General features: G+C 47.5%; 1 protein-coding gene across 3 annotated transcripts in view; it reads right to left on the reverse strand.

The window, feature by feature from the left end:
• Positions 1-14,638, reverse strand: part of CD58 (CD58 molecule) — a 65,838-nt gene extending 51,200 nt beyond the window's left edge. Inside the window, exons 1-2 of one of the 3 annotated variants that reach the window (XM_038384431.2) lie at positions 14,463-14,638; positions 7,825-8,136 (exon numbers count right to left, since the gene is read on the reverse strand). In XM_038384431.2, the coding sequence (XP_038240359.1) occupies positions 7,825-8,136; positions 14,463-14,523 (373 nt within the window). In that variant the 5' untranslated portion in view covers positions 14,524-14,638. The remainder of the gene's footprint in view (positions 1-7,824; positions 8,137-14,462) is intronic. The other 2 variants (XM_038384400.2, XM_043512462.1) reach the window with 2 other exon arrangements.
• Between the last annotated feature and the right edge of the window lie 9,583 nt (positions 14,639-24,221).

The raw sequence follows: 24,221 nt of genomic DNA on the forward strand, positions 1-24,221 counted from the left end.
ATAGTTTCAACCAATATGTCTGGTTCTGAAGCTAAGCTTACTGGCCTGTAATTGCCACGATTACCTCTGGAGCCTTTTTTAAAACTAAGCATTACATTAGGTTCCCTCTAGTCATCTGGTACACAGAATGATTTAAGCAATAGGTTACATACTATATTCAGACAGCTGCAGCGGCACAGGAGCTAGCAAACAGAGCTGTAAACAGGGGAGTTTGAGTGGGAGTTCTGTTGGAAGAGAAGGTATTTGAACTTGGTTTTGTATTTTTAGTATTTGTGTGTGTGTGTAGGTGTAGAGGCTTGTAGGGGCTTTGTGCTGGGAGAGAAGCTGAACCCTGATTAGAGGGTGGGGCTTCTGACTAGAGGTCCTATAAAGGTAGCCAGCCAGTCAGGCAGTGGCACAGGAGCTAGCAAACAGAGCTGTAAACAGGGGAGTTTGTACTGTGGTGCTTGTTTGGGGTTTGCTTTTGATGGGGAGGGGGGGTGGTCGCGGTGGTCTTTTTGGTGTGACTTGTGTTTCCCAGATTAACAGGATTTAGGTGGGAAGGCGATGACAGATACGGAGGCAGCTGTGGGAGTGACTCCTGTAGTGGAAGACACATTGAGGATGACTGGATGTGGAAGCTGTGGTATGTACATAATCCTGGAGGGGGGACCTGGTAAGAGTTTTTTCTGCATGAAATGCCGTCTGATAGAGCTGAGGGAGGAAAAGATCCGAAGTTTGGAGATGCAGGTGGAAAGTCTGGTTGAGTTTAGGAAGGGGTTTGAGCAGGTGATGGAGCAAAGATATGAGGTATCTGAAGGGAAAAGCTCCGACTTACAGATGGAAGCAGGGCTGGGGAATTTTGAGGGGAGACTGGGTGAGGAAAGTAGTCAGTGGAAGCATGTGACTAAAAGGACCAGGCAGAGGAAAAGATGGGCTAGTGAAGGAGAAACAGAGCTTAGGAACAGGTTTGCAGAGTTGGAAAATGAAGAAGGGGCTCAGCAGGTATTTGTTGAAGGTGGAAGGGTAAGGAAGAAGAGGAGAGGCTAGTCCTATAGGAAAAACAGAAGAGTCAAGGGAGACTACACCAAATATGAGCCCCAGGAGGATACAGGATGGGTTGAAGAGGATTATAAGGGAAAATAGGAATGGAAAGGACTTGCAGCCAGAGGGAACAGGGGAAAGACTGGAGAATAGCACTGTCACCAGGAAAAGGCAGATCTATGTGATAGGGGACTCTATATTGAGAAGAATAGACAGGCCTGTAACTAGAGCTGATCCAGAGAATAGAAGGGTGTGCTGTCTTCCGGGTGCTAAAATACGGGGTGTAGACCTGAGGTTGAAAAGGATCCTAAAGGGAGCGGGAAAGAATCCCCTAATTATCCTTCATGTGGGAACAAATGATACGGCTAGATTCTCGCTGGAAAGTATTAAGGGAGACTATGCTAGGCTGGGGAAGACACTTAAGGAAATTGAGGCTCAGGTGATCTTTAGTGAGATCCTTCCTGTTCCTAGAGAAGGGCAACAAAGGTGTGACAAGATTATGACTGTCAACAGATGGCTTAGGCAGTGGTGCTATAAGGAGGGCTTTGGGATGTATGGCCAATGGGAGGCATTCACAGACAAAGGACAGTTCTCTCGGGATGGACTTCATCTGAGTAGGGAAGGAAATAGACTTCTAGGATCAAGGCTGGCAGAACTGATAAAGAGAGCTTTAAACTAGGAATTTGGGGGAGATGTCCAGGTAATCTCCACACCAGATTTTAGCATTGAGAGGGAAGAAGACAAAGTAAGAAAGGATACAGCTGTGGTTAGGAGAATGTATATAAGGAGCGAGGGTGGTGTGGATACTAGTTTAATAGGTTATACTGGCTGTAGAATGACTGTGCCTACTAGGGTACAAAATGTGAGCGAGGCCAAACAGCAAAAATTAAGATGTTTGTACACCAATGCGAGGAGCCTAGGTAACAAAATGGAGGAACTAGAACTACTGGTGCAGGAAGTGAAACCAGATATTATAGGGATAACAGAAACATGGTGGAATAGTAGTCATGACTGGACTACAGGTATTGAAAGGTATGTGCTGTTTAGGAAAGACAGAAACAAAGGTAAAGGTGGTGGAGTAGCATTGTATATCAATGATGAGGTAGAATGTAAAGAAATAAGAAGCGATGCAATGGATAAGACAGAGTCCGTCTGGGCAAAAATTACATTGGGGAAGATAACTAGTAAAGCCTCTCCTACGACAGTGCTTGGGGTGTGCTATAGACCTCCGGGATCTAATTTGGGTATGGATAGAGCCCTTTTTAATGTTTTTAATAAAATAAATACTAATGGAAACTGTGTGATCATGGCAGACTTTAACTTCTCAGATATAGACTGGAGGACCAGGGCTAGTAATAATAATAGGGCTCAGATTTTCCTAGATGCGATAGCTGATGGATTCCTTCATCAAGTAGTTGCTGAACCGACTAGAGGGGATGCCATTTTAGATTTAATTTTGGTGAGTAGCGAGGACCTCATAGAAGAAATGGTTGTAGGGGACAATCTTGGCTCAAGTGATCATGAGGATATGGAGGTAGATATTACCATATCTGAGGTAGAAGCGAAACTGAAACAGCTTAATGGGACTAAATCGGGGGGCCCAGATAATCTCATCCAAGAATATTAAAGGAATTGGCACCTGAAATTGCAAGCCCATTAGCAAGAATTTTTAATGAATCTGTAAACTCAGGACTTGTACCGAATGATTGGAGAATTGCTAATATAGTTCCTATTTTTAAGAAAGGGAAAAAAAAGTGATCCAGGTAACTACAGACCAGTTAGTTTGACATCTGTAGTATGCAAGGTCCTGGAAAAAATTTTGAAGGAGAAATTAGTTAAGGACATTGAAGTCAATGGTAAGTGGGACAAAATACAACATGGTTTTACAAAAGGCAGATCGTGCCAAACCAACCTAATCTCCTTTTTTGAAAAAGTAACAGATTTTTTAGATAAAGGAAATGCAGTGGATCTAATTTACCTAGATTTCAGTAAGGCATTTGATACCGTGCCACATGGGGAATTATTACTTAAATTGGAGAAGATGGGGATCTATATGAACATCAAAAGGTGGATAAGGAATTGGTTAAAGGGGAGACTACAACGGGTCCTACTGAAAGGCGAACTGTCAGGTGGGAGGGAGGTTACCAGTGGAGTTCCTCAGGGATCGGTTTTGAGACCAATCTTATTTAATCTTTTTATTACTGACCTTGGCACAAAAAGTGGGAGTGTACTAATAAAGTCTGCAGATGATACAAAGCTGGGAGGTATTGCCAATTCAGAGAAGGATCGGGATATTATACAGGAGGATCTGGATGACCTTGTAAACTGGAAGAATAGTAATAGGATGAAATTTAATAGTGAGAAGTGCAAGGTTATGCATTTAAGGATTAATAACAAGAATTTTAGTTATAAGATGGGGACGCATCAATTAGAAGTAACGGAAGAGGAGAAGGACCTTGGAGTATTGGTTGATCATAGGATGACTATGAGCTGCCAATGTGATATGGCTGTGAAAAAAGCTAATGCGGTTTTGGGATGCATCAGGAGAGGCATTTCCAGTAGGGATAAGGAGGTTTTAGTACCATTATACAAGGCACTGGTGAGACCTCACCTAGAATACCGTGTACAGTTCTGGTCTCCCATGTTTAAAAAGGATGAATTCAAACTGGAGCAGGTACAGAAAAGGGCTACTAGGATGATCCGAGGAATGGAAAACTTGTCTCATGAAAGGAGACTTAAGGAGCTTGGCTTGTTTAGCTTAACTAAAAGAAGGTTGAGGGGAGATATGATTGCTCTCTATAAATATATCATAGGGATAAATACAGGAGAGGGAGAGGAATTATTTAAGATCAGCACCAATGTGGACACAAGAACAAATGGGTATAAACTGGCCACCAGGAAGTTTAAACTTGAAATTAGACGAAGGTTTCTAACCATCAGAGGAGTGAATAGCCTTCCAAGGGAAGCAGTGGGGGCAAAAGATCTATCTGGTTTTAAGATTCTAGTCAATAAGTTTACGGAGGAGATGGTATGATGGGATAATGGGATTTTGGTAAGTAATTGATCTTTAAATATTCAGGGTAAATAGGACTAATCCCCTGAGATGGGATATTAGATGGATGGGATCTGAGTTACCCAGGAAAAAATTTTCTGTAGTATCTGGCTGGTGAATCTTGCCCATATGCTCAGGGTTTAGCTGATCGCCATATTTGGGTTCGGGAAGGAATTTTCCTCCAGGGCAGATTGGAGAGGCCCTGGAGGTTTTTCGCCTTCCTCTGTAGCATGGGGCATGGATGACTTGAGGGAGGCTTCTCTGCTCCTTAAAGTCTTTAAACCATGATTTGAGGACTTCAATAGCTCAGACATAGGTGAAGTTTTTCGTAGGAGTGGGTGGGTGAGATTCTGTGGCCTGCGCTGTGCAGGAGGTCGGACTAGATGATCAGAATGGTCCCTTCTGACCTTAGTATCTATGAATCTATACTACAGTTAGTAGTTCTCTAATTTCATATTTGAATTCCTTCAGAACTCTTGGGTGATGTGATGGGCGTCTGCCCTACACTGGGCAGGAAGGGGTTAATAGAGATGTAGCGAGGCTGCGTGAAAAGCAGCTAATAGGAGAGGGGCTATGAGGAGCGGCCAATCAGGGCCCAGCAGCCCCATATAAGAAGAGCTTCAGGGCAGAGTGGAATCAGTAGCTGCCTAGAGCTTAAGGAGGGAAGACTGTGCCTGGAGTAGGCTGCAACCCTGTAGCACCTTGAACCAGAGTAATGCAGGCAGGAACCTGGGGAGAAGAGAATGAACTCCAGATCGGCTGCTGCAACTGAGGAGGGTGCTATGGCTGCAGGGAAATGGCTCAAGCTATTTCAGCAATAGCAAAGTCAAAGGAGCATAGCAGGAGGCTGTGATCGACTGGCATCTGGACTGGCATCTGGAGTAGTGGTTGGGTCTGGGTGCCCCCCACTTGCCACTGGGGAAGTGGCAGGATAAGTGACTGCAGTTGCCACTGGAGAAGTAGCTAGACTACTGAGGAGTTAAACCTCCCCTGGAAGGGGGGAAACACGGATAGTGACACAGCCGGAGGGCCGAGCCACGAAGAGGAGGCTGCAGTTCCTGACGTTGCAAGGGGCTTGCAGGAGGACTGCGGAGAAGGAGTGACGGGGTGCAGGACAACGGACAGGGGTGTCGATCTCAAACTAATCTCCAGAGAAACCTGGAGGAAGTGCCAGTCCGGTGGTAAGTGATGCATTCTATGACAGGTGAACACCATCTGGTTCTGGTAACTTACTATAGTTTAATTTATCAATTTGTTCCAAAACCACCTCTATTGAAACCTCAATCTGGAACAGTTCCTCAGATGTGACACCTTAAAAGAATGGCTCATGTAGGAATCTCTCTCTCATCCTCCGCAGTGACTACTGAGGCAAAGAATTCATTTAGCTTCTCTGCAGCGTCCTTGTCTTCCTTGAATGCTCCTTTAGCACCTCAATCCTCCAGTGGCTCCACTGACTATTTGGCAGGCTTCCTGCTTCTGAGGTACTTAAATTTTTTGCTCTTAGTTTGTCTCTTTAGCTAGGTGCTCTTAATTCTTTCTACACCTGCCTTATTCTTTTACATTTGACTTTCCAGAGTTTATTAATACTTTCTATTTTCCTCACTAGGATTTGACTTCCAATTCTTAAAGAATACCTTTTTGCCTCTAACTACCTCTTTTACTGTTTAACCATAGTGGCATTTTTTGGTCCTCTTACAATTTTTTTTTATTTGGGGTAAACATTTAGTTTGAATCTCTCTAAGGGTGTTTTTTAATAGTCTTCATGCAGTTTGCAGGCATTTTCTCGCCTTGTGACTTTTCCTTTTAATTTCCTTTTAACTAGCTTCCTCATTTTCGTGTAGTTCTTCTTTTTTAATGCCACTCTGGTGAGTTTCTCTGGCATTTCCCCTCAGAATAGACCAGAATAGTCCTTATGGCTGATTATGGTCACCTTTTGTTTCAGGATAAGATTTCATTACAGTATTTGCTATAAGGTCTTACTACTTGTATGGACTGCAAACTAAGTTGTGTAAGGTTCTTTTGTAATCCCTTTAGTAACCATATAATCCTTTCCAAAATGTTATCCTGTCTGAAAGTCTCTGTAAAATTGTTTGTGAGTAAAGGATGTGTGCATGGTTAAGGATGAGTGTGAAAGCCATCACAAATGTCCAGATGGTCAAGAAAAAGTGAGACTTGAAAACACCAGGAGACAATCAGAAAACATCCACTGTATCTGACGCTAAACATGTTAGCACCACTGACTACCTCAGAGGTGAGGCAGGCACCCCCGAAGGCGAGACAACAAATAGGAGATAACAATGGGAAGCCCAACAATAACCATCAAATGATAACAGCGGAAAACCCCAAGATTAACACCATTTAAGGACTAACGATTACAGAATAACACTGCAAAATCCAGAGACTAAAGTGGAAATTTCCAAGTATAAAGCTGGGGTGTTTTGCCACAGAACTCTGGGTTCAGTCCTGCAAAGCCTCGGAGCACTGGATCGCAACCAACAGTGCCAGAGCAGAGAGCAGCCACTCCCGAGCAGGAGCAGCCCCAGATGTGGATAATGAAGAGAAAATGCTGCATTCCTCAAGCGCCCTGCCCATGGGGCCAGGTCAGGGGGAATGGGATGGAGGGGACAGACAGTGTGGGGCATAGGGGGTTACTGAAGGGTCACAGACTGGGGTTCAGAAGGGCAAGTGGGGGCAACAGGGCCACATGGGGACATGAAAGGGGTGCAGGGCCACATGGGGAGGAGGGTGGCTGGGTGCAGGGAAACATGGGAACAGGAAGGTGCAAGAACACATGGGGACAGGAGGCAGATATGTCTCACTGAATGAGAGTGGTTAGGGGTCAGCCAGGTCTGTACGGGAGAGGCTCCCTAACAAATTTCCCCCTCCCCCCAAAAAACCCATGTTCCATACTTCTCAAACTCTCACCCAATGACCCTCCAAGTTCATACCCAGACTCCTTCCCAACAATTAAACCACGATTTGAGGACTTCAATAGCTCAGACATAGGTTTTTCGTAAGAGTGGGTGGGTGAGATTCTGTGGCCTGCGTTGTGCAGGAGGTCGGACTAGATGATCAGAATGGTCCCTTCTGATCTTAGTATCTATGAATCACTTCCCTCAACTCCTCTGTCACACCTGGCCTTGCACTGCTTCTGAGGGATGAGGGAAATAAGTTTATGTATTGTAGTTTAAATGTATTATTACTCAGTTCTGTATTAATATGCCTAGGAAGGAACCTATTTGTCAAAACACTTTTTTTTTTTGTCTGTATTGTTACAAACATACTTGCGGAAATAAAATTAACAACACAGTTGAAACTGGCGTGACTATATTTTGTTATTTGGACAATTAAAATATGAAGAATTTATTTTTTTTTTTTTTTTTTGGTGCAGAATTCCCCCAGGAGTAAAAGGACCTACATTAGGAGCAAGAGAAAGATGAACGAAAGTGTATTTCAAGAACCTCTTATTGCCCCTTGTTAAGTATAATTCATTTTGTCTTATCCTTTCTAACTTTGTCCCTACATGTTTATACTATTCTTTAGTACTCCTCCTTAGCAGTTTGTCAAAGTTTCCTTTTCTTGTAGGATTCTTTTTTGGATTTTTCAGCTCATTAAAGAGCTCCTGCTGGAGCTATATTGGTTTCTTACTATTCTTCTGATCTTTCCTTTGCATTGTGATAGTTAACTTCTTTTCACTTTTTAAGGAGACAACAGCTGCAAATTGTTTTTACTGCTTATCCACTACTTACCCAATACTTCGAGTACAAATTTTGTAAACTGGAGCTGGTCATTGTCATCAGCCAGAACCTGTGCCTCATACTCTGCAGTATCATCAAGATTTAACTTTTTGATGGTCAAATTGCCAGATGTGTCAAGCTGTTCTCTCCCTGCTAAGCTAGAAAAATATGTAGGAAGCCCATCACTGTAATCCCATTCAGCCACTTTATTTCTTCCCTTCATCCAGGTAACTTCTTGTATTTTACCAATAAATTTTGGTGAAAAAGTAAACTCTTCTCCCACAATCGCAAACACAGACTCTTGATCTTGAGACCGGGTGCATACTATGCCAAAAAAGAAAAGAAATTTAATCAGTCCCTAGTTATCTAAACTATTGTTTGTTTGTGTGTGTAATAGATACAGAATGACCCAATGGTAAAAGAACATTAAGACTGCAAACTCAAGCACATAAAAGTTAAGAAGTCCTCAAATTAAGGTTGCCCAGGCAACCTTAATTCAGCCCCCTTGTGAAGATGCATTACAAGACAATCTCCATTTTCCTCCACAACTCCCAGTCTCCTCTGCAGCCAGCCTTCAGTCCCCTTGACTTCTTGTCCCAATCTACTCTTCTAAAGACAGACAGGCAGTTCAGCTCTTCATCCTTCCCCACTCAAATCAGGCATCTTACTCCTCCTTGCTTCCTAGGTGCCAACAAGGGGACACTGAGAGCAAAGAAGAGACCCCCTGCTCTCAGTTCCAGTACCTAGATCTGGACTGTCCTGGCCCAAGTACACAGCAGCAATTCCAGGGAAAGTCCTGCTCAGCCCCTGGCTGAAGCATGCTCAGCATGGATGGAATTTTCAGAGTTTTTAGTTGCAAAGCTCTAGCAAGTTTGTACTGAGCATGTGTGAATTGTGATTTCCCTCCCCCCCCCCCCCCCAAGGCTTATAACTTGTCCAAATTCAATCTGATTTTCACAAGGATGTAAAAGGCACATCCCTGACACAAAGGCCCCCTCTTCCTTGCCAAATTTCAAGTCCCTGCTCCAAAAGCATGGGGCACCAGCACTGTTCAAAGAAAAGGTCACCAGAATTTAATATGGGCAAAACAATGTGTCCCTCCCTCCACTAGCCTTCTTCTCAGAAACATCTGAACCATTTTGACTAAAATTTTCCAAAAATTTTCAGCCTAAAGTACACACTTTTCAGATCAGAAACACACTTTAAATTGCACAGGTTTATAAGATTTGGGGCTTTTTCCAACAGAAGAAATACACTGGCTCATTGGCTTTGGTTAGATTTGGTTACTGATAAAATGGTGAATGTTTTGTATTCTGGGTTTTTACTTTTCTTTGAAAAAGGGCTTTTGTGGCAAAGAGCTTCAACCACACTGTGTATCAGAATTCATGTTTCAAAACATCCATTTTGGTCAAATTAGCTTAATGTTCTGATAGCAATGATCCCTTTTCTTATCATCTGATGAATGATTTTCAAATGGGTAATTTTCAGTACAGATAAGTTTCTACTTGATTAGTGTTAAAGGCTGAGAGGCATCTTATTTTTATATTATATATATATATATATATATATTCCTTATCCTTAGGAGTAGTCTCTCCAGGAAGAGGGAGGAAAATGTCACCTATCTGATATTTCATGAGAAATATAACTAGTTATTTAAGCACCTGCCAAAATTTCAAATCTTACTTTAAAGTAGGTAAACCAGACAGAAGTCATGACTGATAATTCTTGTTTTTCAAAGAAAAGTAAAAACCCAAACTTTCACCATTTTATCAGTAACCAAAGCCAATGAGCCAATGCCAGAGAAGGCATGAAGTATAGTTTGCCAGCCTCTGCAATGCTACTATGATCACAACAAACCTTCACCTGTTCCTAAAAGAAACCATGCAAGGTTGCCATCTGCCTCCAATTTTGTGGGGCCATCCTGGAAATGCTGGTATCAAGCAGCCAGGAATAATTCTGTCACATTCAGTATCTTCATCCCACTCTGATTAAGAAATGCCAAATATGTCTAGAATTTCTATCAACAAAAGGTACTGAAGCTCAACACTTCCCTGGAGTTATTGACAGACAAAATGTAAAGTACACAACAAGGATATTTTTGCTGTCCCAAACGCAACTGGGGGAGGAGAGGATGTGAATGAACATCACCACATTACCTCATAATGATCATTTATGAGACATCACTATATTTAATCATAAGATCTGTGATATCACCACGAGTTTCTGATGCTTTACTGCAGCACCAATATATTTCTTCTGTTGGAAAAAGCCCAAAATCTTATAAACCTGTGCAATTATTTAAAATGTGTTTCTGATCTGAAATAATCGCATCCTGGGGTCCTGTTGTCTCTCAGGGTATATCTACACTACAGCAGCATAGCTGCAGTACTATAGCATAGATGCTCCCTACATCAACCGAAGGGGTTTTCTTGTCAATGTGGGTAATATAGAAAGCAGCTTTCCATCAACCTAGCCATGTCTTCATTAGGAGTTAGGTCAACCTAACTCAGAGGTGGGCAAACTATAGCCCGCGGGACCGTCCTGCTCGGCCCCTGAGCTCCTGGCCTGGAACGCTGTCCCCCTTCCCCAGCACAGTGCAATGCTCTGGACAGCCAGGCTGCAGAGCTCGGCCTGACCCAGTGCTCTATGCTGTGCAGCACGGCTGCCTGTCCTGGTGCAGCCACATTGCCAGCCACCGTTGCTCCAGGCAGTGCAGTAAGGGGACAGGGAGCAGGAGGGGGGTTGTATAGAGGGCAGGGGAGTTGGGGGTGGTGGTCAGGGGCGTGGATAGGGGTCGGGGTGGTCAGAGGGCAGGGAGCAGGGGTTGAATGGGAGAAGGGGTCCCAGGGGGGGAAGTCAGGAAGGAGAGGAGGGGTTGGATGGGGCGGCAGGGAGTGGTCAGGGGACAGGGAGGTGGATGGGGCAGGGGTCCTGGGGGGGCAGTCAGGGGCAAGGGGTCCAGGGACAATCAGAGAAAAGGGGTGGTTGGATGGGGCAGGGGCCTCAGGGGGGCAGTCAGAAAGAAGAGGGGGTTGGATGGGGCAGCGGGGCACAGTTAGGGGTGGGCAGTCCGGGGGTGGTCAAGGGACCGAGAGCGGGGAGGGACGTGTGTCAATGAGGCAGGAGTCCCGGGGGGGGGCCATCAGGGAACGAGAAGGTTGGATGGGGCAGCAGTCCCGGGGGGGGCCGTCAGGAGGTGAGAAGGAGGAGGGTTGGATGAGGGCAGGAGCCAGGCCATGCCTGGCTGTTTGGGGAGGTCCTCCATACAATTTCAGAAACCCGATAGGGCCCTCAGGCCAAAAAGTTTGCCTGCCCCTGACCATACTACTGTGCTCAGAGAGTGAAATTTTTTTACAGTCTTGAGCAACATAGCATCATCATAGGTCCACCTCAGGGCCAGATTTACAACTTACATGCCCCTAGACACAGCATCTTCAGCATCCTGATGCCTACAGCTGACCTTTGTGTTGCACACAGTTTTAGAGAGGTTTCAGAGTAGCAGCCGTGTTAGTCTGTATTCGCAAAAAGAAAAGGAGTACTTGTGGCACCTTAGAGACTAACAAATTTATTAGAGCATAAGCTTTCATGAGCTACAGCTCACTTCATCGGATGCATTTGATGGAAAAAACAGAGGAGAGATTTATATACACACACACAGAGAACATGAAACAATGGGTTTATCATACACACTGTAAAGAGAATGATCACTTAAGATAAGCCATCACCAGCAGCGGGGGGGGGGGGGGAAAGGAGGAAAACCTTTCATGGTGACAAGCAAGGTAGGCTAATTCCAGCAGTTAACAAGAATATCAGAGGAACAGTGGGGGGTGGGGTGGGAGGGAGAAATAACATGGGGAAATAGTTTTACTTTGTGTAATGACTCATCCATTCCCAGTCTCTATTCAAGCCTAAGTTAATTGTATCCAGTTTGCAAATTAATTCCAATTCAGCTGTCTCTCGTTGGAGTCTGTTTTTGAAGCTTTTTTGTTGAAGTATAGCCACTCTTAGGTCTGTGATCGAGTGACCAGAGAGATTGAAGTGTTCTCCAACTGGTTTTTGAATGTTATAATTCTTGACGTCTCATTTGTGTCCATTTATTCTTTTACGTAGAGACTGTCCAGTTTGGCCAATGTACATGGCAGAGGGGCATTGCTGGCACATGATGGCATATATCATATTGGTAGATGCGCAGGTGAACGAGCCTCTGATTGTGTGGCTGATGTGATTAGGCCCTATGATGGTATCCCCTGAATAGATATGTGGACAGAGTTGGCAACGGGCTTTGTTGCAAGGATAGGTTCCTGGGTTAGTGGTTCTGTTGTGTGGTGTGTGGTTGCTGGTGAGTATTTGCTTCAGATTGGGGGGCTGTCTGTAAGCAAGGACTGGTCTGTCTCCCAAGATCTGTGAGAGTGATGGCTCGTCCTTCAGGATAGGTTGTAGATCCTTGATGATGCGTTGGAGAGGTTTTAGTTGGGGGCTGAAGGTGATGGCTAGTGGCGTTCTGTTGTTTTCTTTGTTGGGCCTGTCCTGTAGTAGGTGACTTCTGGGTACTCTTCTGGCTCTGTCAATCTGTTTCTTCACTTCAGCAGGTGGGTATTGTAGTTGTAGGAATGCATGATAGAGATCTTGTAGGTGTTTGTCTCTGTCTGAGGGGTTGGAGCAAATGCGGTTATATCGTAGCGCTTGGCTGTAAACAATGGATCGAGTGGTATGATCTGGATGAAAGCTAGAGGCATGTAGGTAGGAATAGCGGTCAGTAGGTTTCCGATATAGGGTGGTGTTTATGTGACCATCGCTTATTAGCACCGTAGTGTCCAGGAAGTGGATCTCTTGTGTGGACTGGTCCAGGCTGAGGTTGATGGTGGGATGGAAATTGTTGAAATCATGGTGGAATTCCTCAAGAGCTTCTTTTCCATGGGTCCAGATGATGAAGATGTCATCAATGTAGCGCAAGTAGAGTAGGGGCATTAGGGGACGAGAGCTGAGGAAGCGTTGTTCTAAGTCAGCCATAAAAATGTTGGCATACTGTGGGGCCATGCGGGTACCCATCGCAGTGCCGCTGATTTGAAGGTATACATTGTCACCAAATGTGAAATAGTTATGGGTCAGGACAAAGTCACAAAGTTCAGCCACCAGGTTAGCTGTGACAGTATCGGGGATACTGTTCCTGACGGCTTGTAGCCCATCTTTGTGTGGAATGTTGGTGTAGAGGGCTTCTACATCCATAGTGGCTAGGATGGTGTTTTTAGGAAGATCACCAATGCATCCGATGAAGTGAACTGTAGCTCACGAAAGCTTATGCTCTAATAAATTTGTTAGTCTCTAAGGTGCCACGGGTACTCCTTTTCTTTTTGCGAATACAGACTAACACGGCTGCTACTCTGAAACAATATCTGTGTAATTCCATTTTCCTCAGTGGGTTTCCAGAGGTGAAAATGATAGAAACCAAGGCTGGGGTAGTCAATCAGCAGACAGTGGGCCAAATCCAGATCACCAGATGCTTCTGAACAGACCCTGAAATCCTATTATTACTACATGCATCCGATGAAGTGAGCTGTAGCTCATGAAAGCTTATGCTCTAATAAATTTGTTAGTCTCTAAGGTGCCACAAGTACTCCTTTTCTTTTTGCGAATACAGACTAACACGGCTGCTACTCTGAAACCTGTTATTATTACTACTGTCTCTGGAGTCTGGACCTTGACTATACCTTGACCAAGAAATTTGGACCCTGACAGAAAATAATTGACTACCCCTGACTTAGGCCTTCATCCTGCAAATGACTCCACGGGGGCACACACCCACACTAAGACCCAGCGACGTTATGCCCGGGTTTGCCCACATCAAGGCAACTGCAGGCAGGGTGACCCGATGTCCTGATAAAATCGGGACTGTCCCAATTTTTAGTTCTTTCTCCCGCGTCCCGACCGATGCACGGCTGGGACACCGTTTGTCCCAGTATTGTCGCTTGGGCCGTTCCGGCGGATTCTTGTTTTGGGGGGTTTTTTTGCTTCCCCCACGTGTCCCGACATTTTCTCCGTTTCACCTGGTCACCCTAATTGCAGGTTTGAGCTCTTAGCAAATAATTCTGTTCCCGAGACGCCAAGAGGAACAGGCTTCAGCTCACAATCGTGTCACCTCTGTGGGGCTGGCAAGCATCCAGAACCATAAACTTTGGGGCGGGGGGGGGGGGGTGTGCACCAGATAAGACACTGGCCCAGGCAGGGAGCAGCTAGGAAAAGCAGGAAGAAGCCGTTTTCACCCCCCCCGCCCCCTTTTTCTGGGCGCATCCCCGCTGTCCCTGTAATTGCAGTGGGAGCTGGCCCGGAGCCTTCACTTTCATTCAGACTGAAAACAACTTTTCCGAGTTGGGAAAAGGCTTTTTCTAACGAACAATCCCAGGAAGAGCCCTCCGCCCGCCCCCACGAGTAACGAGTCGGGGTCCGCCCTGCGGCTTCCCAGCCCCGGGACCCAGCATCAGCCTTTCCAGCTCCCTCGCACTTCCCGCCCCACAGAAGCCCAGGCCACGGGCCGAGCCCGGGGCAAAGCCACCTCCCCCCCCCCTCTGCGCCGCGCTGCCGGGAGGCGCGGGCCGGGGCGCTTCTCGCACGCGGTCCCGGCGGGAAGGGACGGAGGCGGCAGCCGCCCTTACCCAGCAGGGCGCTCAGCAGCAGCCGCAGCCCGAGCGAGGAGAGGCGGCCGGCGAGCCCCATGTCGGCTCGCGGGGCCGGACCGGGCTGCGCTGGCCCGGCGGGCTCGCTCCGAGGCCGCCGCCCCGCACAAGCCCTGGGAGCGAGAGCGAAACTAGATGGTGGGCGGGCCCGGCCCCGCCTCAAACCCAGCCCGCCTCCTGCCGGCGCCTGGCCCCGCCCCGCCCCGCCCCCGCCAGCCCACACCGCCTCCCTTCCCCCGTCGCCCTCCTCACCCCCCTCTCCTGGCCCTTCCCCCTCCGTCCCTCTGCCTCGCCCGTGGCCCCCCGTCTCCACCAACCCTCTACCCTCGCTGCAGCCTCTTCCCAGTGGCGGATTAACCCGAGGGCCCTGCTGGCCCCTGGGTGGAGCTGGGGGGGCCCCGCTCCTCCTCTCCCCAGGCCCTGCCCCTTGGCCACGCTGGAGCTGGGGCGGGCTGCCAGGTGTCTGGTTTCCGACTGGAACACACGGTCCAAAAGGGGACCCCGGTGGCTCCGCTCAGCACCCCGGACCAGGCTGCTAAAAGTCCGCTTGGCGGTGGTGGTGCCGCCGGGCTGGCAGGCTCCCTGCCTGGCTCGGCGCGGCTCCCGGGAAGAAGCCGGCGTGTCCTTCCGGCTCAGCGGCCCACCATGGGGGCTCCACGCACTGACCCTGCCCCGAGCACCGGCTCCGCAGCTCCCATTGGCCGGCAAGTTCCTGACCAATTTTGATGTAGACTTTAATAAGATGTACAGGACATGACAGACAATGCAACATACGGCACTCGAGCATATAATCAGCTTCTACAGGGACTACTTCCTAACTCAATGCATGTAACGTGCAATGAGCATATGGTAATTCTGGCAGCAATCAGTGGTGCATTCATTTTTCTAAAGTCAAGAAATTCGCTGCTGCTATGAAAAAAATGTTTAAACACTGCACTGCTCGCAAACTGTGTCTCCAGACTTTCTTTGCAGGAAAAAAACAGCTTAATCCTCCTGACCAAGTGCTTCTCTTTCCAGAGCCAGTAGTGACACAATGGAATTCGTGCTTTGAAGTAGTTCTTTACTGTGCTGAGCATGTAAGTGACTAGGGCGAGTTTGTTGAAAGTGAAATGGCGTTTTCACCTGATACGCAAATAATGGACAGCCTGATCTAGCTTTTAAACACCGTGAACTTGCTATAGTTCATTTTGAAATGCCAAACCACTGGTGAAAACCATCACATCTTTTGACATGTGTTCTATTTCTGTCCATCAATCGTACAACACTGTATGGATTTGACACACCGGGCGGACTCCAATGCATAGGAAAAGCACAGCAAAGATGCAGAGCGGATTGCGTTTTTACAAGGAGTGTTCAAGAAAACAGCAAACAAACTGAAAGAATACTACTGAGGAAAGTGTTGCCAGACCTGCTTAACAAGGATCAAGGTTCACGCAGCCTGGACTGTCATTGATGAAAGCAGTTCAGGTATTTGATGTGAAACAAGTGAACATGTTGTCAGAGCAGGCACTCCTTCTAGAGGCAATCCCTACGTTTGTCCATGAAGCTACAGCACAGCTTTCCCCATACAAATGTTTTGCAAGTGAACGTGAATGAAATGATCTTGTTTTGGGATTCACGTAAAGTTCTACAGCATTTTCTAGAGTTAGCAGGGACAGCAAAGTGATCACTATCAATCTTGCCTAATTCTGTGGATGCCAATGTGCAGTGTCTCAGTACAGACAAGTCTTCATAATGCAAAGACAGGGCGTGAAGGAGACCCCTGTAGTGGGGTGTACTGCATTAATATTCAATGCCTGTAAAATGTAAAAGGCTAAAGTGACTGGACTTGTTTCTACAGCAGGTGTGTTAAGACTTTTAATCTCTTGAATTGTATATTGTACCAGTCACTTTTTAAAAAATAAATATAATATGGTTGCAGAAAAATGTCCGGTTATCAAAAAAATGAGCAGGCATAACATAATACTTGAATGTTTATATCATTCCAGCAAATTTTTCTTAAAGAAATAAGAACATAAGACTGGCCCTACTGGGTCAGACCAAGGGTCCATCTAGCCCAGAGTCCTGTCTTCTGACAGGGGCCAATGCCAGGTGCTCCAGGGGGAATGAACAAAACAGGTAATGATCAAGTGATCCATCCCCTGTTGCTCATTCCCAGCTTCTGGCAAACAGAGGCTAGGGACAAGATTCCTGCCCATCATGGCTAATAGCCATTGATGGACCTATCCTCCATGAATTTTCATAGTTGTTTTATGAACCCTGTTATGGTCTTGGCCTTCACAACATTCTCTGGCAAGGAGTTCCACAGGTTGACTGTGCGTTGTGGGAAGAAATACTTCCTTTTATTTGTTTTAAACCTGCTGTTTATTCATTTCATTTGGTGACCCCTAGTTCTTGTGTTATGAGAAGTAGTAAACAACACGTCCTTATCTACTTTCTCTATACCAATCATGATTTTATAGACCTCAATCATGTCTCCCCTTAGCCATCTCTTTTCCAAGCTGAAAATAGGCTTTTTTAAACTACCATTATTAGTAAAGGTCCATTACTTTTCCATGATTTCCCACATCTTGTCCACAGCTCAGCCACAATTATTTATAGAACATCCTGCGATTCAAGCAGGACCTTATTCATGCACATATACTTATGCCTGTGAGCTATCTCCCCCTTATTTCCCCAATTCACCCCCTCCCTTCCCGGGATGCATTAACCATGGCTGGGACTGGTGCCATGCCCTATGAATCCCAAGGAGAACTGAGAATGTAGTGCTTGTAACTTGTGTGGGTCAAAGGGACTGAATTCAGTGTACAAAATTTCCATTTATCTCACAAATACACTCACAATAGTACCTCTGTGCCTTATATCTTTTGCAGCTGGAAATGTGGCCTGGGGGTCTCTCCATCCACACCAGCAGAGCAGCTCAGCCACATAAGATGATCATGATGGTCCCTTCTGACCGTAAAGTCTCTGAGATAAGGAGGAGAAGAAAGAGGACGTGAGATGACATGTTCCAAGAGATCCTGCAAGCCTCTACTGCTTCTAATACTGAGCAGAAGGCTTAGAGGCAGGGCCGAATTAACCTTTTGTGGGCCTGGTGCCAAACATTTGTGGGCCCCCGTGGGGTACAATTGTAAAAGACAGGAGCTCGACACAGAATTGTTTTTGACACAGCTGCACAGGTTTTATTTACAAAATTCACAAGTTAAGTTACAGATGAAGGTGGCTGCCCCGAGAGTACCAGCAATGGGAGCCTTCAGACAAAAAGAATACACACACGTGTACAACAAATAAATTATAACAGAAAACATACAAAATAAAACACAGTGGGTAAAAACAACTAACAAAAGCCAAAGCTGGCCAAAACCACCAGCCATGTGCTGCTCCCACTAAAAGGGAACCATCACGCTATCTTCTCACCCTTCACATTTCACATATGAACAACCAGGGCTTGAATTAAATTTTTGTATGAAATTGGGGCAGATTTAAAACTCTTCAAAACATTTTAAAAACACAAAATATGAACAACTTTAATACATTTTACTTATAGCACCATTATTCATACTCGACTTGCTATTTACCAGATAGCAACTGTGAAAAAACAGGACAGGGGGTGGAGCGTAATAGTATATATATATATATATATATATATATATATATATATAGCATTATATATATAGTGTTATATAAGAAAAAGTCCCCAAAACCGGGACTGTCCCTTTAAAAACAGAACATCTGGTCACCCTACTTTCTGGTCCTTCCCTGCAGGCAGAGAGGTACAGAGACTAAGATCAGGACCAGCTGTGCACCTAAAAGACTCAGCCAACCCTTCAAATTGGACCTGGCCCACATCCCTCCCCACAACAACCCCCCTCCCCCGGACTGGACCAGACCCGCACCCCTCCCCAGACCAAAACCCCCAAATTGGACCAGACCGCTTTCCAGCCCAAACTGGATCAGACCCCTCTATGAGCCAACCCCTCTCAACCCAAAACTCTCCACTGCCTACCAGAACCGGGCTCCTGACTCCCAAACCTCTATTCCCAAACCGAAATCCCAGATGGACCGCTATGAGGCACCCCACTCCCGATTCACCCCCTGCTAACGATCCACCCCTGTTCTCTGAACCTGGCCAGGCCTCATCTGGATGCAGCCTTGGTCCAAGCTTGGTCCACCCAACTCATCCCTGGCACCCAGGAGGCTGTGACTTCACTTGCCGGAGGCCTGGCTGCTCCCCTTTCACCTCCACACCAGCCAGCACTGGCAGGGGCAAGGGCAGTGCAGCAGAAAGGGTCAGGACAAGTGTCCGGGCTTAGCGCTGACCCCAGCAGTGGGGAATCCCTAGCCGCGGGGGATGCCTGAGCTCAGCCCATGCCCGCCTCGGACTAATCCGGGAAAGGGACTGCATAGAATCATAGACTATCAGGGTTGGAAGGGACCTCAGGAGGTCATCTAGTCCAACGCCCTGCTCAAAGCAGGGCCAATCCCCAATTTGTGCCACAGATCCCTAAATGGCCCCCTCAAGGACTGAACTCGTAACCCTGGGTTTAGCAGGGCAATGCTCAAACCACTGAGCTATCCCTCCCCCCCCAGGGCATAGGGGACCCAGGATGAGGGGGAGGGGGCATGACCGCTCCACCAGAGGCTGGGCGGGGACTGAGCCACGGTGGCAGCTTCAAAGGGAGGGGCACAGAGCCACGATCTGTGCCCCACAGCCGCAGAATGGAGCCCAGTGCCTGAAGGAGCCATGCCCCAGGAACGTGGACGCAGCAGTGAAGCACCCCCGGCACCATGCATTGGGGCACAGCCGCTTGAGGCTTGGGTCCCCTCCCCATGGCCACACTTGCTGCTGCTCCTCCTGGCTGCCCTTCTTCCAAGCCTCGGCGGCTCCAGCCACTTCGCTGAGCCCAGGGTGCAGTGCTGGGGGGCTGCCCCCTGCAGGTGGCTCTGTGCACCCTGTGGGGTGGCCTCCCGCACCAGCCCAAGGGCCGGCGCCTGCTGGGCTCACCCTCTACATGTCAGGGGAGGGATTATGGGCCTCTTTCGAGTGTGGGGCATGGCATCATTGGCACCATTGTAAACTCGGTACTGCTTGGAGGCTCACCCTCATGGACAGCATGGACGGGGATAGAGTGGAGAGGAGAAAGGGACATGAAAAGGACAGAGACGTGCAGCCGAAGATGCTTGCACTTGTCAAGCAGCAGACATGCTGAAGAGACTCTTGTTGACCTTCAGGTTCAACAGTCCCATGCATGCCTGCCTCTACCCTTCCACCCCCAGAGGAGAGTACAGAATCACAGCTGCACATATACACCAACGGTGTCTTTCACAGGTCAGTGTTCAGAGTAGCAGCCGTGTTAGTCTGTATTCGCAAAAAGAAAAGCAGTACTTGTGGCACCTTAGAGACTAACAAATTTATTAGAGCATAAGCTTTCGTGAGCTACAGCTCACTTAATGCATCCGATGAAGTGAGCTGTAGCTCACGAAAGCTTATGCTCTAATAAATTTGTTAGTCTCTAAGGTGCCACAAGTACTACAGGTCAGTGTGTGTTTCTGAAATGGAAATGACTGTTCTTTCCCCCCCTTCAAAAGTTTTTTCCCCCCTCTTTATTTATTAAGTTTTATTCCGTTATAAATGTGTCTGTTTGCATGAGTATGGAATCAAAGTCTTTTTTGGAGGGAAATTTAATTCATCTTGTGGAGTTCACAACATATGCAGGCTGCGGCTGACATCATGCACAGATAATAGTAATAGGTACATTACCACACACAGAGTACTTATTACAAGGTTCATACTGGGGTGCAAAAGAGCAATGTCACAGAGCACACTGCAGCAACACACATTACTGTGGCTCACTATTGAAATAGTCTTTCAAAGCCTCCTTGAGCTGTGTAGCTCCATGCTGAGCAATTTTTATAGCCTTGGTATCCAGCTGCTCTAAATTAACAGACAGTCATTCCACCTTCTCCTTTTGCTGTGCAGATATGCAGGACACAGACAGCAGCTATCACCATTGAGATCAAGTCTTGTGAGTAGACAGCGCCAGTGACCTTTCAAATGGCCATTCTGCATGTGCTGAGCCTGTCGCTGAAGTGCTCCTTGGTGCTGTCCAGGTGGCTGGTGTACGGCTTCATGAGCCATGGGAGTAAAGTGTAGGCTGGGTGTCCCAGATCGCTAAGGCATTTCAGCATCCCCAGTGGTAGTCCACAGGTCTGCTAGAAAGAAAATCCCTGCTTGCAGCTTTCTGAACAGCCTTGTGTTCTTAAAGATGCGTGCGTCATGCACCTTCCCTGACCAGCCCACACTGATGTTGGTAAAGCATCCCTGGTGAGCCACCAGTGCTTGCAATACCATAGAAAAGTAGCCTTTTCTGTTGATATACTCTGTGGCAAGGTAGTCTGGTGCTAAAATAGGGATGTGTGTGCCATCTGTCACTCCATTGCAGGTCGGGAACCCCATTGCTGCAAACTATCCACTATGTCCTGCACACTGCCCAGAGTCACAGTCCTTTGTCGCAGGAGGCAATTAACAACCCTGCACACTTGCATCACAACAACCCCCATGGTGGATTTCCCAGCTCCAAATTGATTCCCAAATGATGAGTAGCAATTGGGTGTTGCAAGTTTCCACAGAGCTATCACCACTCACTTCTCCATCAGCTCTGATGAAATGAGCTGTAGCTCACAAAAGCTTATGCTCAAATAAATTTGTTAGTCTCTAAGGTGCCACAAGTCCTCCTAATCTTATTTTAGTGTCCTTGCACTGGAGGGCTGGGGTGAGCTGAGCACACAGATCCAGGAATGTGACCTTGCACAAAATTGGAAAGTTCTGCAATCGCTGCTCTTCATCCTAAACCTTCATTACGATGTGTTCCCACTGCTCAGTGCTTATTTCTCAGGCCCAGAACCAGCACTCCACCATCTCCAGCTGCTCACCACCAATGACTGAATTGTTTCTTTCTACGTCCCACAGCAATCCAGGCCCCATGGAATCAGCATGTTCCCTGCGGTTCCTCTGGCAGCTTGGCAGATACTGCAGGATCCATGCTTGCAATGCTCATCACAGCAGTGCAGAGCTGTGAAGGATCCATGTTTCTGTCAGATATGGCAGACAGTGAGGAGGGATAAGCAGGTTTGCAGGGATTTTTGAAGAGACAAAACAGTATGGGATGCAGATGAAATTATTGGATGGGCCACTCACTCCAGCGTGACTCATTTGACCCCAAGAGGCATTGCAAAACCTTGTCAAAACACCATGTGCAAGATGGTTGTGAGTTGCACAGTGGGATAGCTATCCATGGTGCACTGCTTTCTGCATCAATGCAAGTGCTGCAAGTGAGGACAAGCACCACCAACACAAAGCATGTAAAGTGGACATGCAAAAGCCAATTAATTACAGCTGCAGCCAGGGGTGAAAGTAATATTAAACACTTATCAGTATGGGGGCCCAGCTCTGGGCCCCAGAAGGGGAGGGGCTGGGGGTCAGCCTCTCCCAGCCAGCCCATCCGCACTGCCTGGCCTGCACCACCCAGGGCTCCAGCAGCAATTTAAAAGGGCCCGGGGCTCCGGCTGCTGTGGTAGCAGTGGCGGCAGACAGGAGCCCCGGGCCCTTTTAAATCTCCACAATGCTTTAACATCGGCTGCGTATGAGCTGGTACCGGCTTCTTACCAGTACACCATACCAGCCCATACCAGCCTACTTTCACCCTTGGCTGCAGTTGTATGCCAATGTAACTTAGATCAACATAATTTTCTAGTGTAGACATGGCCTAAGATTGACAAGTATTTAGGAGACAAGGTGGGTGAGGTAATATCTTTTACTGGACCTGAGAGAGACAAACTTTTGAGCTACACTGTGCTCTTCTTCAGGATCTGAGAAACTGTACTTATTGTAAAAAGAAAAGGAGTACTTGTGGCACCTTAGAGACTAACAAATTTATTAGAGCATAAGCTTTTGTGAGCTACAGCTCACTTCATCGGATGTCAGTCACAGCAACAGCTAAATACAAGATCAAACAGAGAGTTTAGCATAAGTAGTAAGCACATATTCTAAGGGACCATTCAAAGAGAAGTGGCCGGTTGACCACATTGATCACAATGGCCACATTATTGCCCCATACTCTTCTGCCACCATCTCCTAATGGGGCATTAACGAGCCACTTCACCTTGAATGGTCGTGTAGCAATGCGAAGACTCACCGGTGCAGCACCTCCGGCTGATCATCCTGGGAATTAGCTCTTTTCCAGCATATGGAGAGCCCTCTGCAGTCCGATGTCTCACCGGTCGCTGGCCCCGTGTCCCTCCCAGACCCCGGTGCCCTTTACCTCAGGGTGCTGCCCCAGCAATATCCCCACGCTCTGGGTCTCCTCTCCCAGGGCAACCCACAACCCTCTAAACCCACTACTGCCAGTCATCAGCTAGCCCCTGCTCACTGGGGCAGACTGCAGTCTGTAAAGGCCACTCATCATTGGCAAGGGGTTAGGACCTGCTGCCTTTGCCTATTCCCAGGCTGTATCTCTGCAGCCCCAGTACCTCTGTAGGCCTTCAACAAGGCCTGCACCCTGGGGTTTTACCAAGCTGAAGCTCCCTTGCCCTATTCCCCAGCACTGCTCCAGTTCAGGTACTTTCCTCTCAGGCAGCTAGCCCTTCTCCCTCCAGGATTGGAGAGAGACTCCTCAGGTCCTGGTTCATAGCCCTTTATAGGGCCAGCTGTGGTCTGATTGGGCTGGCCACACCTGTGACCAGCTACTCACTCAGCTGCTTTCACTCCTTTTCCCAGCTGCAGCCCTCTCTAGGCTTTTAACCCCTGTTCTGCAAGAGTGGGGCAGCCGCCCCACTACAGGTCCCTTAAAATATGTGCTAACTATTTATGCTAAACTATCTGTTCCATCTTGTATTTAGCTTGTGACACTGAGGGCTTGTCTCCACTTACCGGGGGATTGATGCGTGGAGTTTCTCCCGTCAACCCAGCGGGGTGTTACAACATCGCAATAAGTCAACCTAAGGTACATCGACTCCAGCTATGTTATTCACGTAGCTGGAGTTGCGTAACTTAAGTCGACTTAGCCCCATAGTGTAGATCTGCCCTGAGTCCATGCCTACACTATAGACTATGCTACAGCTGTGCCTCTGTAAAGTCTCCCATGTAGTCACTCTTTGCCAGCACGAGAGAGTTCTCCTGCCGACATAATTACCACCTCCAATGAGCGGCATTAGCTATGGAGGCATGAAAGCCTCTCCTGCTGACATAGTACTGTCCACACCAGCGCTTTTGTTGATGAAACTTATGTCAGTCAGGGGGGTGTTTTTTCACACCCAGACCGACAAAAGTGGTACTGTAGACAAAGCCTTTGTGTACCTTTCCCAGGCCTGAAGAAGAGCTCTGTGTAGCTCAAAGGCTTGTCTCTCTCACCCACAGTGTGCTGGGCGGTGCTCGACCCCTGATTTGCCCCAGGCCCTGCCCCCACCCCACCCCTTTCCCCAAGGCCCCACCTTGCTCCACCTCTTCCTGCCCCCCAATCCACTCCCACCCTGGCTCTTCCTGCCCTGTTCTGCCCCCTCCCCCGAATGTGCTATGCCCTTGCTTCTTCCCCTTCTTCCCCCTTTCCCCTCCCCTGCATGCCATGAAACAGCTGATCACGGTGGGCGGAAGGCACGGGAGAGAGGGGGAAGTGCTGATTGAGGGGACCTGCTAGCAGGCGGGAGATGCTGTGGGAAAGAGGGGAGCTGACAGAGGGGTTG

This window comes from Dermochelys coriacea, chromosome 1 (assembly GCF_009764565.3).
Source record: "Dermochelys coriacea isolate rDerCor1 chromosome 1, rDerCor1.pri.v4, whole genome shotgun sequence".
In the NCBI taxonomy this organism is placed as follows: Eukaryota; Metazoa; Chordata; order Testudines; family Dermochelyidae; genus Dermochelys; species Dermochelys coriacea.